The 16952-nt window shown below is 50.4% G+C and overlaps 1 protein-coding gene across 1 annotated transcript; it reads right to left on the bottom strand.

Moving 5' to 3' along the window:
* Positions 1–2795: 2795 nt before the first annotated feature.
* CES3 (carboxylesterase 3) lies at positions 2796–15856 on the bottom strand. The gene is made up of 13 exons (XM_005896566.3): positions 15775–15856; positions 14467–14671; positions 14224–14362; positions 13939–14072; positions 13327–13480; positions 13115–13219; positions 12129–12230; positions 11634–11771; positions 6276–6356; positions 4856–5003; positions 3675–3824; positions 3445–3523; positions 2796–3333 (listed from the first exon to the last, which is right to left on the bottom strand). The coding sequence occupies exons 1-13, from the start codon at positions 15854–15856 to the stop codon at positions 3138–3140; spliced, it is 1713 nt and encodes a 570-aa protein (XP_005896628.2). The 3' UTR covers positions 2796–3137.
* Between the last annotated feature and the right edge of the window lie 1096 nt (positions 15857–16952).

The raw sequence follows: 16952 nt of genomic DNA on the forward strand, positions 1-16952 counted from the left end.
ATCGGTGGATGGAGGATGCGCTGCTGGCAGGGGAGGGGAGTTCCGTGAGTAGTGGCCCAGGGAAGTGAGAGTAGAGAAGCAAGAAGACTGGAATCCTAGGAGCACCCCCTTGTCTGGCACAGCCTCCCCCTCGACCCCAAGCCACTGGGACCATGCCAAGTCATTCCTCTCCCTCCCATGGACAGAAAACCCCAGAAGTTGGGGGAAGAAGGAGAAGAAGGGAGGAAGTTGACCTGGGACACGGTCTGATGCCTCACCAGCAGGCTCCCCTACCCTCCTTGGAGAAGGGAGGAAGTTGACCTGGGACACGGTCTGATGCCTCACCAGCAGGCTCCCCTACCCTCCTTGGAGCTTTCTGGCAGTGGTGACACCGAAGCTGGTGTGCGTCCCCCCAGCCCGCACTTCCCCACAGCTGCCAGGTGTGGTGTGCCCTCAGACCTGGAGGAAGAGGCCTGTTTGTAACTCCAGCAGGGTCTAAACCGACCCCTTGATTCCCAACCCAGTCCTGCTCACCCCCAGGCAGCCCCCCACCCTCCAGGAGTCTTCCTTCTCTCACCTTCTTGTCCCCTCAATTACCACGTCAGCCTGTCACTTCTAAATCTAGAGCTCACCAGTGCCTTCTGTCCCGCCCTGGAAGCCCGCACTGGCCCCCTTCTTGCTCTCCCTGTCCCCTCCCTCGTCACCACCCCCAACCTGTTCATGTCACCCCCCCACACCCAGTTAAACCTTTCCCAGGCTCTCTGTCACCCTCCAGGCCAGGCCCCCAGTCCAGCCTCCAAGGCTGTTCCCAGTCTACTCTTTGCTGGCCTCTCCAGATGTACAGAACTGTTTCCTCAGCACATCTTAACCTCCAGGCCTTTGTTCCTGCTGTTCCATCTGCCAGGAACGCCCTCCTCCCTGCTCCCACCACTCAAGCCTACCCTCCCTGGCCTGAGCCACTTCTGCTGGTCAGCCTAGATGTCCTGCCTTCCCTGTCTCCCAAGTCAGGCCAGTCTATGCCTCTATGTTCCTACAGCTCTTTGTGTCTCCAGTAACACACTGTGGAATTGGAGGCTGTTTACCTGTCAGACTCTCTTACCAGCTTGTGGGGACATGGGGATGATAAAAGGAGGCCTTTAATGCTGTGTAAAGAGCTTGAACTTGCTTTGAGGGTGGCAGGCAGCTTTAGAGTAGCCGAGCAGCATGATTTGGAACCTCTCTGGTTTATGACTCTTTTCTGCCCTAAATGGACTTCCCAAGACAGAACTTCCCAGGTGACACAAGTGGTAAAGAATCCTCCTGCCAATGCAGGAGACATAATAGACATGGGTTTGATCCCTGGGTCCGGAAGATCCCCTGGAGGAGGGCATGGCAACCCACTGCAATATTCTTGCCAGGAGAACCCCATGGACAAAGGAACGTGGAGAGCTACAGTCCACGGGGTTACAAAGAGCTGGACATGATTAAAATGACTTAGCATGCGTGCACAAAACAGAATTGGTCTCAACTGCAAGTAGTTTTCATTCAAGCAGCAGCAGCCAGGAACTTAGTCTGACTGAGGAAGGGTATATGTGGGACCAAAGTTGGTGGGACGAGATAGTGGGGGGAGGGGAAGTCATTGTGTTTGTATTAAAATCCAGATGTCTCAAGGGAAGGGTATATTGATCCTCAAAACCAAACAAAAGAAAGAAATGTGTGCCCCACTCAAAAACCTCTGGCTGCTTTTCACCTGTTGTTGCCTGACAGGGCAGACCTTGTCTTCTCTCTGTGACAGCAGCTTGACTGATGCACTAGTCCAGACACCCACCCCCAGCCTGTTCTCCCATGTCCTGGTGGTGCTCTGAGAACTGTGCAACCCCAGAAGTCAGTCTCCCTCAGCTGGCGGGAGAGGAAAGAGCCCAGGCAGGCCATAACTGGGTGAGGTACTAGGGCTGGGAAGTTTGCATCTCACGTCCAAGGGTGGGAGCCCTGGCCCTGCTGGACTCTGCTCTGTCTTGTGCAAGGGCCAAGACTGGGCAGCATGGACACAGGGACCTCCCCCAGCCCTAGTCAGAGGCCTCTGAGGTCGGTTGTCCACTGGATCCCCTGAAGCCGCAGGACCCACCCTCTCCAACCCCAGGTCTCTGCCACCAGAGTCCACCCACCCATCTGATCAGAGAGGACAACATTTGTCCAGAACTAAGCAGAGCTTTGCTGCCTAAAGGGCCTGGGTTCACATGCAACAGTCCCCATCCTCATACTTTCTCAGTCTCTCACTCAGCAAGCATCCTTTAACCCCAGGTCCTGCCTGATACTGGTATGGGAGATGCAGAGTGGGTCAGGCTGATTTCCAGTCTCAGAGAGCTTCTGAGAGGGGAAGAGGAACACTGAAACCAGCAGTGCCAGCCTAGAGTGGGATACACTGTCATGGACAGAGCTCAGGCCAGGCCCAGAGAAGGCAGGGAAGGCCTTCCGGAGGAGGATCCTCTGCGGAGCTTGAGGTATGAGCTGGAACTTTCCTTGGAGCAAGTGGGAAGAGGAGGAAGTTTGGGAAAAATCCCCCTACATGAGAAGCAGGCAACATTTCACAGGAGTCACAGAGGGGCTGATGCTCTAATGCAGCGAGCAGTCCCCAATGTTTTTGGCACCAGCGACTGGTTTTGTAGAAGACAATTTTTCCATCGACTAGGGAGGAGGGAACGGTTTCAGGATGAGTCAAGTGCATTACATTTATTGTTCACTTTATTTCTTTTATTATGACATCAGCCCCACCTCAGATCATCAGGCATTAGATCCCGGAGGTTGGGGACCCCTGCTTTAAGAGACATGACTGCCCATCAGCCTGGTTTGGGTTAAAGTCTCTTAGCAGTGAGAGAGGGCTTCCTAGATGGCACTAGAGGTAAAGAACCCCCCTCCCCATGCAGGAGATGTAAGAGACCCTGCTTTGATCCTTGGGTCAGGAACATCCCCTGGAGGAAGGCATGGCAACCTGCTCTAGTATTCTTGCCTAGAGAATCCCAGGGACAGAGGACCCTGGTGGGCTACAGTCCATGGGGTTGCAAAAGAGACACAACTGAAGCGATTTAGCACATAGCACAGCAGGGAGAGAAGGAGGCTGCCCGCCTGGGATGTGGTCACCCCTAGGGCTGAGCTCCAGCCCAGAAGTCTCAGGGCCTGCCTCAGAGTTCCTCCTGGACCTTCTTGCCCTTCTGCTTCTGCTGCCACTGCCCGAACTTGGTGGGAAGTATCTCTTCCCAGAGCTGCATTCTGGCCTCCCTTGGCTTCTGGTTGACCCGTGGCACCAGGCTGATTTCCAGGTATTCCTCCGCATGGTTGAATGGTGGCCAAAGAGGCAGCCCCTTGCCATTGGGGTCCCTGGGTGGGAGGAATGAATGAATGAAGACCAAGGCCTCCTGTATTGCTCCCAGGCAGGCAGCTCTAAGTAGTCCTAGGCCCAAAGCCAGGCAGGCCTGTTTGCTTACTCACCCTGTCCAGGCAAAGTTGGTCCACTGGGCCATCATGGTGAGGCTCAGTTGCTTCTCCTCTTCTGTGGCTTCTGGAAAGGCTGTGGGAAGGACAGACTTGGATCAGGTTCAGGTGGGTCCTGAAGGAGACTCCAGGGTCCCTTATGCTGACCTGAAACCTCTGTTTCTGCAGGCCCCTCTCCTCCCCTGGTGGAGCCAGAAACCTAAGGATCACCGGTCCATCATCCTCACCCAACATGGAGCTCTCATCCGTGAGGAAAGGACCGCCGAACATGAAGGTCAACTCAGCCCCATGATCAGCCTGCACCCAGGCTGGCTTGATCTTCGCAAAAGAACTGGGTCGATGCTGGAACTCATAGAAAAAGATGGAGACCCCAGAGTCTGTGGAGAGAGGGCTGGATGAGAGATGGTCACCCACAGCCTGATCAGGTACTATCTTTGCTAAGCCAGGCTCATCATAGCACCAATACCAGTGATAATAGTGATCACGACAAAATGATGAACAGCAAGCCTTTCCTGAGTACTTGCTGGATGTTCAGCACCAGTCCATGTGCTTTATGTGTCATCATTCAGTTCATCTTCATAATAACCTATGGGTTAGATCATTATGCATTATGATTGCCATTTTATTTCTTTAAATTTTTATTTATTTGGCTGCACCAAATCTTGTTGTGGCATGTAGGATCGTTAGTTCCCCCCGACCAGGGATAGAACCCAGGTCCCCTGCACTGGGAGCCTGGAATCTTAGCCACTGGACCATCAGGGAAGCCCCCACTATAGCCAATTTAGAAATGAGAAAATGAGCCCAGAAGGGTTATGTATCTGCCCAAGGGGTCACAAAGACAGGAACTCGGAACTGTTCTAGGACTATGTTAGGGTTTAGCCACAACAGGGGTCCACAGTCTCCAGGATCGAATGCCTAATGATCTGAGGTGGAGGTGACATCATAATAAATAGAAATAAAGTGCACAATAAATGTAATGTGCTTGAGTCATCCTGAAACCATCCCCCTCCCACTCCTGGTCTGTGGAAAAATTGTCTTCCATGAAAACAGTCCCTGGCGCCAAAAAGGTTAGGGACTGCTGAGCCATGAAGCTTGGAGGAAACAAGACTTTTCTCCCAGGAGGAAGGCTGAAAGCAGGAAAAATCACTCATGAGTCAATTGAATCCCAGAGAATTGGTGATAAGCCCTTCTGAGTGACCTCTGACAGGTCACTGCATCTCTCTGTGCCTTGGTTTTCTCCTCTGCAGAGTGTCCTGCCAGAGTCACCTCTCATTGCTGTAACACTGCATCCCGGAGAGGAAGTGGTGAGTGGGGGAAGCAGTGGAGCATGAGGCTGTGTCACCTGTGATAGCTCAGGTCCTGGGCTCAAGTGGGAAGGGTGGGACAGGTTAGACAGTGATAGGCTTACCTTGGAGGTCTCTCGCAAATTGCAACATGGGTAAGGTTATGATAATGTCACTTATCAATTCCTGGAAGGCCTCTCGCTTGGCTTGTCCATCTGAGCTGCTGCCTAGGTATTCCTTTATGATGGTGGGCATCACCTCAGTGGGCACATCCTGGGGCAAGAGGCCTTGTCAGATCCCATAGCCATGGCAGACCCTTCCAAGAAGTCCTGCATCCTCCTGTCTGGCGTTTTTCATATCCCAAGGCTCATGTGCCAGGAGGCTAGCCACCTGCCTTCCTTGGGGGTTCTAGATGATGTCTGGGTGGGAAGAGGTCAAATCTGGAGTTAAATGCTCACTCTGCAATCATTGCTTGGCTGTGTGACCTCAGACAGGTTGCTGAACCTCTCTGAAAGTCACTTCCTCCCTGTAAGGTGGTTTGGCAGCCTATGTGAATCACAGAGTTCTGGCCTAGAGCAGGCACTCAGTTGAAGTTTACTAGGAAGTTAGTGGAAGAATGAATCATGGGACTTCCCCCAGCTCCAGAGAGCAGTGATGAGGTTGTGTGAGTAAGGAGGGACTAGAGAGTCTCAAAGGAAGGAACTGTACATCGATTGAGCACCTCCTGGATACCAGACTCTTCCAATACAACATCCAGTATCTTTCTTAAACAGCTCACATGGGTGGGAAGTAGCATCCCTATTTATGAGTGAAGAAATGGAAGGTTAACTGTGGACAAGCAGCCAGGGTCAGGATTTGACCCCAGATCCACCAGGTTTCAGGCATCCCAGGAGGTGCTAGTGGTAAAGAACCTGCCTGCCAATTCAGGAGACTTAAGAGATGCGAATTCGATCCCTGGGTCTGGAAGAGCCCCTGGAGGAGGGCATGGCACCCACTCCAGTATTCTTGCCTGGAGGATCCCAGGGACAGAGGAGCCTGGCGGGCTATAGTCCATAGGGTTGCAAAGAGTCGGACAGGACTGAAGCAACTTAGCACGCATGCACCACCTGGTTTCAGGTCTGGCAGTGCCATCTTAAGCTCTGGGATCAGATGGCTGGCACAAGCTCTGCCTCTGCCCTTTACCTACCACGAGGCCTTGAGCCTCAGTTTCCTCATCTGTAACATGAGGATAATGAAAGTCCCTGCTTCACAAAGTTGTAATGAGGATTGGAGGATTTGAATGCCTGTCCTAGTGCTCAGCACAGCACAGTCCCTGGCAGAGAGTGTGTGCTCATTACGGGTAGTCTGTGATGAAAATGATGTGGTGATGCTCTTGCTCTGAGAACCATGTTGTGTCATGTCCAAGGGGATTCCTAGACAGAACTAAAATCCAACAGTTGCCCCCCAGGCTTGGTGGCAGGTAGGTAGCTGGGTGTTGGAGGGTAGGGGGTAGAGACTGTGTCGGGTTCAGCCCCACTGGACTACCCTTTCCTGCCTTTTTCTCACCATATTGGTCAAGGAGGGCCTCAGGATGGCCAGCATGTCCTCCAGGCTCAGTTGATCCATCTTATCCAGGAAACCCCAGCCCTGTGGAGACACCAAGGCCCTCTTAGTGCAGCCTCATCACGGCCCATGCCCCTCACCCTCACCTTCCCAGCCAGCTCCCAGCTTGGAGCAGGCCAGTGTTCACAGCCCTGTGACCATGAGCCCATTATGGAGCCAAGTGTGGCCAAACCCACTAGCCTGAAGACCTCCCTAAAAATAAACTTCTAATTCAGGAGGGAGGGAAAAGCACCAAATACAACAAGCAAGGGCTTAGCAGCAGTCTCGGAATTTGTTCAATATTTTCATAGAATAACATCAAGACCCCCAGGTCCTGTAGCAGGGGTTACAAAGAAAGTTCAAATGTTGTCTTTAAAATTAAATGTTGACTTCAGGAACTTCTCTGGTGGTCTGGTGACCGAGACCCTGCTTTCCATGCAGGGGGCCTAGGTTCGATCCCTGGTCAGGGAACCCACATGCTGCAACTAAGAGTTCGCATGGCGCAGCTAAGACCTGACACAGCCAAATAAATAATAGAAATAAAATAAATAATTCAAAAAATGTTGGCTTTGCATGTTACAGTTTTAAAAGCTGGGTCTCTGGTTTAAGTCCCAGCTCCACTACTTACTAGGTACATAACATGAACCAGTTACTTAAACTCTCTATGTCACAGTTTCTTAATCTGTAAGTGAGTAACAGTTGCTCAGTCATGTCTGACTCTTTGCGACCCCATGGACTGCATAAGTCCATGGAATTCTCCAGGCCAGAGTACTGGACTGGGTAACCTTTCCCTTCTCTAGGGGATCTTCCCAACCCAGGAATCGAACCCAGGTCTCCCACATTTCAGGCGAATTCTTTACTAGCTGAGCCACAAGGGAAGCCCAAGAATACTGAGCTATGAGGGAAGCCCCTTTTAATCTGTAAAAAGAGGGACAATATCTTACCTCATGGGATTGTTATGTGAACTGGGTTAATGCATAAAGGCCTTGACAGAGTAAGCAGAATAGAAAGGTTAAAGTTGTTAAAGTTATTTTCATGGCTCCCAGACTCTTGGCTAATCTTTGTAGTGGCAGGAACAAAAAATTCACAGATAAACAAACACAAAAAGTGTATACCCAAGAGGAGACGTTAATCTTCACTAGGAATTAAGGTACTAAACTAAAGGCCACAGAAGCTAAAGTAGCAAAACTTTTTAAACAGTTGTTCTACAAGATCAATATCCCAATTGCTCCTATACACTAGCAATGAATAATCTGAAGGTGACATGAAGAAAACAATTCCATTTACAATAGCATTGAAAAGAATAAAATACTTAGGAATAAATTTAATAAGGGAAGTACAAGACTGTACATTAAAAACTAGAAGACATAATTGAGAGAAATTAAAGAAGACTTAACTAAATGTGAAGATGTTCCATGTTCATGGATTGAAAGACTTAATATTGTTAAAATGACAATACTTCCTAAATTGAACTAGAGATTCAGTGTGATCCAATCAGAATCTCAGTTGCTTTTTTTTTTTCTTTTCAGGAATGGACAAGCCAACCACGATTCACATGGGAGTGCAAGGGACTCAGAATAGCTAAACAATTATGGACTGATTGTGTCTCCACATAAATATACGTGGAGTCATAATCCCCAGTACCTCAGAATGTGATCTTGTGTAAAGATGAGGCCATTAGTCAAGTTCAGTTGATTACAGAGGTAATCATTAGGGTGGGCTCTAGTCTAGTATCAGCTTCCCTGATGGCGCAGTGGGTAAAGAATCTGCCTGCAATGCAGGAGACACAAGAGTCGCATGTTCAATCCCTGAGTCAGGAAAATCCCCTGGAGAAGGAAATGGCAACCTACTCCAGTACTCTTCCCTGGGAAATCCCATGGACAAAGGAGCCTGACAGGCTACAGTCCATGGTGTCACAAAGAGTCAGAAGCAACTGAGCACAGAGCACTGTCTAGTATGTCTGGTGTCCTTGTAAAAGGGGGAATTTGCACAGAGATAGATAGGTCAGAGGGAAAGCCAGAGAGAGAACGCCATCTTTAAGCCAAGGAATACACGAGGCCAACGGAAACATTAAAAAGAGGCATGGATTCTCTCTCACAACACTTAGAAGGAACCAATCTTGCTAACATCTTGATTTCAGACTTGTAGCCTCTAGGACTGTGAGACACTTAATGTCCATTGTTTAAGCCACTCAGATTGTGGTTCTTTGTTATGGCAACTCTGACAAAATAATATAGCAATCTTGAAAAAGAAGAACAGAGTTGAGGAATTCACACTTCCCAATTTTAAAACTTACTATAATACTGCTGTAATCAAGATACTATGGCAGTGGCATAAGGATAAATGAATAAAGTAGAATTCAAAGTCCAGAAATAAACTCCTTCATTCATGACCAGCTGATTTTCAATAAGGGCACCAAGACAGTTCAATAAGAAAATAATAGTTTTTTTCAACAGATCATGCAGGGACAAGAAGATACCATGTGCAAAAGAGCCCTAGCTCACACCATATACAAAAATTAACTTGAAATGAATCTAGACCTAAATATAACAGCTAAAACTATAAAATTCTGAGAAGTAATCATAGAGGTAAACCTTTATGACCTTGGATTTAGCAATCATTTCTTAGGTATGACAAAAAAAAAAAGGGCAAACAACAGAAGAACAGATAAACTTCATCAATTTTTTTTTAATTGTGTGGCAAAGGATACTGTCAACAACGTGAAAATACAATCCACAGAATGGGAAAAATATTTGAAAATCATATACCTGGAATATATGAAAAATTTTACAACTCAACAATAAAAAGACAAATAATTCAATTTAAAAATGGGCAAAACAGAAGACAGTTCTCCAAAGGAAATATTAAAATGGCTGATAAGCACATGAAAAGATGTTCACCATTTTAGTCACTAGGGAAGTGCAACTCAAAACCACAATGAGATACCACTTCACACCCACTGGGATGACTACAATCAAAACAAAAGATATTAACAAGCATTGGCAAGCATGTGGAATAATTGAAATCCTTACACACTGCTGGTGGGAATATAAAGTGGTGCAGCTACTTTGAAAAATACTTCAGCAGTTCCTGAAATGATTAAGCATAGACTTAATCCATGACCCACTGGTTCCATCCCTGAGTATATAACCAAGACCAATTAAGGCATATATTTGCACAAAAACTGGTACACAAACGTTCATAGCAGGGGAATCCATAAGAGCCAAAAAGGTGGAAACAACCCAACTGTCTATCAACTGATGAATGGATAAACAAATGTGGTGTATCCATACACTGAACTACTACTACTACTAAGTCGCTTCAGTCGTGTCCGACTCTGTGCGACCCCATGGACTGCAGCCCACCAGGCTTCTCCGTCCATGGGATTCTCCAGGCAAGAACACTAGAGTGGATTGCCATTTCCTCCTCCAATGCATGAAAGTGGAAAGTGAAAGTGAAGTCGCTCAGTCGTGTCCAACTCTTAGCGACCCCACAGACTGCAGCCTACCAGGCTCCTCCATCCATGGGATTTTCCAGGCAAGAGTACTGGAGTGGGGTGCCATTGCCTTCTCCCATACACTGAACTATTCAGCCATAAAAAAGAGGGAAGTACTGATATCCACTACAACATAGACGGCCCTTGAAAACATTATATTAGGTGAAAGAAGTCAGACACAAAACCCCAAGTAGTGTATGATTCTATTATATGAAATGTCCAGAAGAGGCAAATCCATAGATTTGACAGAGAGTAGATCAGAGATAGATAGTAGATTCATGATTGCCAAGTGCTGGGGTGGGGGCCATGGGGAGGGATGGGAAGTGACAGCTAAATGGGTATGGGCTTCTTTCTGTGTGATGGTGAAGCAAATGTTCTGGAATAAGATATGGTGATGGCTGCACAGCTTTGTGAGTATACTAAGAACCACTGAATTGTACACTTTAAAGAGGTAACTTTTATGCTATGTAAATTATATTTTTTAAAAGTTGACATTTAAAAAATTGTGCTCTGCAAATGCTGGTAAGGTTGCAAGAAAGCCTGTAGATTCCAGGGACTTCACTGGTGATCAAGTGGTTAGGACTCTGTGCTTCCACCACAAGGGGCCTGGGTTTGATTCCTAATCGGGGAACTAAGATCCCCCAAGCCTCATAGCAGTCAAACGAAATGAAACAAAACAAAACAAAAAACCTGTAGACATTGCTGGTGGCAGCTTGAATCAGTGAAGTAATTTCAGAAAGTGCGGTACCAATAGCAACATGTAAGAAGTGGAGAGGTTTCCATTAGGAATACAGATTACTTTTCATGGCTAAAGCTTTCGCCGTGGATACTTAGTAAACATCTAGTTGGCTGAAAATGTTATGGTTGTGCTCCTATGGAGAGTGGAAGGAACGCCTGCACTAGTGATGGGGTGAGCAGCCCGCTGAGTCACCAACCTGAGAAATATCTTTAGCTACAAAGTCCTGGGCACAGCATTCCACACCAGACAGGTTTGCCTATGTCTTGGGAGCCAGCCAAGTCGGCTGTCTTTCACTTAACACTCACAATTCAATGTTGCAAGTGTGGGGGCAAGGCTGCCTACCAGAGTTCAGGGCACTCTTCTGCTATTACACACACACACACACCTGGACTGTAAACTCCTACAAACTTCAGTGAGTGTCAACATTGCTTAAGGCTTTCATCTAACAAGCACCCAAATGTCCCCCTGGGAATTAAATCCAAGGAAATAAGTCAAAGGACAAAGCTGTGGACATGAAGACATTCACTGCAATATTAGCTTCAGTGATTAAATTGAGAAGCTGCCTAAGCAATGAAATGAAGGAAAATTATGAGACGACCCTTTCTTTGTGGAAGGTTTTGCAGGCATTAAATTCATTCATTGTGAAGATGGGTGGGAGAGTGAGAATGAAATATGAGAAGATGCTTAGAAGGAAGGTATGACGGTGACACTGTGTGGGGTGTTCTGTGCACCTGAAAAGGACTGGAAGGCACGTGGGCCATGATGTCTCCCAGTGACTTGACATTGTCAGAAACCTGGGAATCTTGGGGGCTTGGTCTCTCAGGTACAGAGTCACACAAACTAGTCTCATAGAGCCTGATTCATAAACCAGACACCAAGGCAGGAATATGCCATGGATCAGTACTTCCTAGAAAGTATAAAAATGTGGTCCCTAAGAAGGAAATATTTGCTTTGAGAAAATGAAACTGGGTCAGCCTCTGCTTCCTCACCTATGAGACAGAAGGGTCTGAGCTCACAGCACATGGAGATGATGTCGGGGTGGGAGAGAACCACATGGGGCAGGGAGGGCCTTGAAGGGCACACTCACCCTGGGGATGAGCCAGCCAAACTCATGGTTGTTGAAACCGAAGAGGAAGGGCACAGAGGGGAACTGCCTCTCCCTCAGGAGCTCCTCAGCGCTCTTGGGAAAGAAGGTGCCGTCGATGTTGTACGAAGCTATTTTTTTCTACAGGAGAAAACAAAGCAGAGAGCCTCCCAGTCAGGCCCTCAACAGATGGGACCCTAGAGATGCCTTGGCTGCCTGCCTGGGTGGCTGAGCCTTAAGGAGAAGAGAGGGGATGAGATCACCAAGGTGAGAAGACTGGAGGGAGTTGGGAGACCAGGCCCATGATGCTTTTAAGCCGTCTTCTTTGCTAGAAGACCCTCAGGACTGGGGTGGCCCCCCTCTTCATGCCCCCAGACCCTTCGCCTCCTGGGTAGCTGCCTCACCCTACACTGATGATTGGCCCTCTGCTGCTGCAGGCACTGGACAGAATCCCCTCTGTGTCACTGCCCACTGCCATTCCCCAAGAAGTGAGCATACCGACTTGTAGGCGAGGATCATCTCCTTGATCGTCTTCTGCCGAAGGCACTGCACCATCTCAGCCGAGGAGTCAGAGTTGCAGGCCAAGGATTCTGCGAGGGTCTGGGAAAGAAAAGTGTCTTGACTCCCTCTCACCCATCAGTGCCCACTTCCAGCCCTCTGCCTCCCACAGAGGACAAATTTGTAGGAGAAACGGGTCAATGATGTAAGAGACAGGACCTTGACACTGGCCAGAGATCCACCACCAACTCAGATAAGCTTTCCTTGCCCACCAGCTTGGGTGGTCCCCAGGCACTCCATATGTCCCCCATTAAGTCATTACTGTCACTATCTGTGTGTGTATGTGTGTGTCTGGGTCCCCTCTACCCCTGTGAGAACAGTGTCATTATCTAATTAACTCTAGTCCCAGAGTCAGTGGGCTCAAAAAAGTTTTATGAAGTAAGGGAAGGAGGTGATGCTAGTTATAAAGAACTTGTCTGCCAGCGCAGGGGATGTGAGAGATGTAGGTTCAATCCCTAAGTCTGGGAAGATCCCCTGGAGGAGGGTACAGCAACCCACTCCAGTATTCTTGCCTGGAGACTGCCATGGACAGAGGAGTCTGGTGGGCTATAGGCCACAGGGTCCCAAAGGGTTGGACACAACTGAAGTGATTTAGTATGCAGGCACACAAGGAAAGGAGAGAGGGTTTAGGTGGGGAGGGAGTCATGTGTGCGCTACTCTGGCAGGGAGGGGACCGTGGTTGGTGCTGAGGCTGGAGCAGGGTCAGGTAGCCCGTGAGGCTGGAGGGATGACTTCAGGGACCATGTCACACCCTAGGAGCTCTGGCGGTTTTCCCTGAGTTCTCACTGGTCATGTGTTTCCTTCAGCCTAGTGTGTCCCTCTCTGCCAGCAAGGAGCTGGCTACTGGTTAACACCTCCGCCCTGGGACTCCAACAGCAAGCATAGGGCAGGTGTACATGGGGTGAGAGAGTGAAAGAAATGCAGACCTGAGCCAGGAGCCAGGGGTTAGGATCCAGTAACCCCGGTATGGTGATGATTCCACTCTGTGCTATAGCTCTGTGGAACAGCCCTGCAGCCAGCGGGGACAGGACCTGAGGGCAGTGTGGAGGACAGATGGCTGTCAGAGGAGGGCAGAAGATCCGGGAGGTCTGGGACCACAGGAGATACCAATGCTGGCTCCCTCCCTGGGGTGACTCACCAGGGCAGAGACGACAGAGGCCCCGCTAGATTCACCAAAGATGGTGACAGAGTTGAAGTCACCCCCAAAGGGGGTGATGTTCCCCTGCACCCAGCGCAGAGCAGCCACGACGTCGAGGAAGCCCCAGTTGCCAGGAGCGTGCTTGTCTCCAGTGCTGGCAGTTGGGTGGGGCAGTGGTTAGGGCCGGTTGGATCCCTTGACAGATCTTCCTCAGCCTCTGAAGTTTTGCTCTGAATCAGCCCCTGGGATGCCCCACCTTCCCTTGCTCCTCAATCTGGCCTGGCTATGGGCGATGCCCAGTAGCCAGATTCCCAGTATGTGGGATGGGTGGGCCTGGCTGGGCAACCCGCCAGCTTTGGCTCTCCAGCGGCTTCTGGAATGTGTTGTTCCTTGACCCTACAGACTCTGTTGACCCACAGGCCAGGAGCCAAAGTCTTGTGCCCAAAGGCCCAAGTCAAACCCTGGCTTTGGCTGAGCCCCTCCCCCAAGGGAGTGGAGCCTCAGCTGACTCTTCTCGGCCCAGCACCCTGCTTGCCTGGGACCTGGTCTCGCTTCGAGTTCCGGACCCTCACCCTATGCAGTCACTGACCTCCGCCAGGCCTGCTGCCTCACCTGAAAAAGCCAAGGAAGCCCAGGCGGTACTGGACTGTGACCACAACCACGTCCCCATAGGCGGCCAGGGCAGACCCATCGTGGGAGGTGGCGGTGCCAGTCACGAGAGAGCCCCCGTGGAACCACACCATGACCTGCAGAGATGGCCGTGGGTCAGTGATTGCGGCTGCCCATTGACTGGCTCAGGGCCTTCTGGGGACTCCTGGGGCACTTTCGAAGCGGGGGTGGGGAGAAATCAAGCCTGGCCGCACTGGCTGGGTGGACAGGGCCCTCTAGGCAGCTCACTGGCCTTCCTGCCCCCGAGGGGGCCTCAGCCGGGCTGTATATGTTGAGGATCAGGCAGTCCTCCGAAATGGGGAAGGTCTGGTGCTTTCCATCCAGCGTAAATCTGCTGTTGTTCATTCTCTCCAGATCCTGTGGGCACCTGTGGTGGAGGAGGAGCCTGAGGGCCAATGGGTCAGCCCCACCAGCCCAGGTAGCTGGACCCCTGCCACCTGCCTGCCTGCCCACCTCCGCGGGGCTACTCACACGGCGTGGGCCCTACTGGCATCTCGCACGCCCTCCCAAGACTCCGCTGGGCGCGGGGCCGAGAACCGGTGGGGCCCCAGGGGTGGCTGGGCGAATGGGATGCCCAAGAAGACATTCACAAGACGGTCTGTGCCCTTCACGCCCACCTGCCGGCCTCGCACACGGCCCAGGGGTGTGTCCGCTTCAGGCTGAGTGACCCCCGGCCCTGAGGGCAGGACAGAGGGGCTGTGGGTGAGTGTGCATGGGGTGGCAGATGGACCCACTAGTCTGCTCTCTGAGCACCTCCTCTGCCAGGCCGGGTTCTGAGCACTCTGATGAACTGCCCCAGCCTGCCTGTGAAACGGGTCTTGTGACTACCACCTAAGTCCTCTCCCCACCTCTCCTCCAGATTGAGTCAGTTCCCCCTAGTGATCAAGCTAAACTACCCTGCGACCCACAGACCTGCCAGGTGGGCAGTGGGTGGTGGGCTTGGGCCGGCCACTTGCCCTCTCTTAACTCTCACCTGCTGAATAAGGTGTGACAACCTTATCTTTTTGGTTTTTCTGTTCTGATAATTTGACATCTGGCTCGCTGGCCTTGCCCTCCCAGGGCTAGCCAGTTCTTAGAGATGGTAAACCACTCACTGAGACATGTGCCCTTCACAGTCCATCCAGAGGCCATGCCCCCGGCCCCCGCCACCTCTGGGCACCCTCATGCTCCTGGCAACTAACCACCTGCCCTAATCAATGCAAGGCCAAGTCCCGGACAACTAGGGACAGCCCCGTGCCCCAGAACCTACTGAAACCATTCCAGTGAGCTAACCCAGACCTACTCTGCCTGTCTCACCTGTTCCTCCCACAGGAAACAATGAAAGCTCTCATCCACATCCCTCCCCACCCTGCTCATTTCCTCTGCCTCCTGAGGGACCCCTGCTTCCCTGAGTGGCCCTGTTTCTAGGGAATGGCAAGTAAACTTTCTTTCTCATGATAATCATTTCTATGTCTGTGTCTTACTGATTAAATGAAATCCTAGGAACTCTTAAAAACATGACAAATTGCACTTAAAAATGGTCAAAATGGTAAATTTTATGTTTTGTATGTTTTATCATAATAAAAAAAAGAGGTGGGTAGCATTACCCGGATGGTTGCCCCTGCCCAGAGAGGATGTTCAACCCTTGGCATTCCGGTGAACAACTGAACAGAACAGAGGGCTCCTTCTCTGAGCAGGCTGCCCACCTTCCCTGTCCCTACCCAACTCTTGCCCCTTCCTCCAAGTCCTCCCACCAACCCAGAAGCTCCCACCTCTGCAGGCCCTGTGGGTGTGTCTTACCAGTGTCTGTAGCAGAGAATGCCAGGAGCAGACAGGCCACCCCGACCAGGGCCCTGGACCCGGTTCTTACCACTGTGCCCATGCTTCTTACTCACACTCAACTGTGGGCAGAAGTGGTGGAAGGTAGAACAATGTCCCTGCCCTTTGGCACAGCCAATCTCTAAACGGTTGTTAGGAAAGCCTCAGCAGACCGCCCCAACCTGACTGGTGGCCAGTCCAAAGACCCAGAGTCTAGCACCCAGGTTGGGGGAGGAGGGAGGTGGGGCTGGGAGAGCAGCCCTGCCAGCAGGAGCCTGGGTGATATGACAGCCCTAGGCAAGGGAAGGTGCTCTACAACCCTGGGTTCAAGTTCCAGCTCTCCTGACACCAAGACTTCCAGAACACTTTGTACACTCACTGCAAGACACACATATCACCTACCTGAGTGAATAGTGGACATGACCCCGGTGCCAGTCCTGCTCTGAGTGAACCAGCTCACTGGGGTGGGGGCCACTGTCTGGTCCTACCTGCTGGAGGGGCACCTGAGCTCTGCAGCAGGGTAGAGGGAACTGGGGTTGACGCCTTTAAAAAAAAAATTTATTTATTTTTGGCTGCATCAGGTCTTTGTTGTGCAAGCAAGATCTCCTGGCTCAGGAGTTGGGGGTGCTCAGGCTTAGATCCCTGGAGGTATGTGGGATCTTAGTTCCCCCACCAGGGATTGAACCCTCATCTCCCTCATTGGAAGGCAGACTCTTAACCACTGGACCACCAGGGAAGTCCCTTTTTTAAAAAAAATCGAGTCTTCCCTTGTAGCTCAGTCGGTAAAGAATCTGCCTGCAAGGCAGGAGACCTGGGTTTGATTCCTGGGTTGGGAAGATCCCCTGGAGAAGGAAATGGCACCCACTCCACTATTTTTGCCTGGAGAATCCCAAGGACAGAGGAGCCTGGCAGGCTACAGTTTATGGAGTCTCAAGAGTCGGACACGACTTAGCAACTAAACCACCACCAAATTCACATTACAATGAACCATTATAAAGTATACAATTCAGTGGCATTTAGTGTATTTGCGATTTCGTGCAATCTTTCTAGTTACAAAATTCTTTCATTACCCCAGCAATATATCCTACCCATTAAACAGTCACTCTCCATTCCCACTCCTACCCCTTCACCTTCCATGCCAATAACCCCATCCCCTGAGG

This window comes from Bos mutus, chromosome 18 (genome assembly GCF_027580195.1).
Source record: "Bos mutus isolate GX-2022 chromosome 18, NWIPB_WYAK_1.1, whole genome shotgun sequence".
Lineage (NCBI taxonomy): Eukaryota > Metazoa > Chordata > Mammalia > Artiodactyla > Bovidae > Bos > Bos mutus.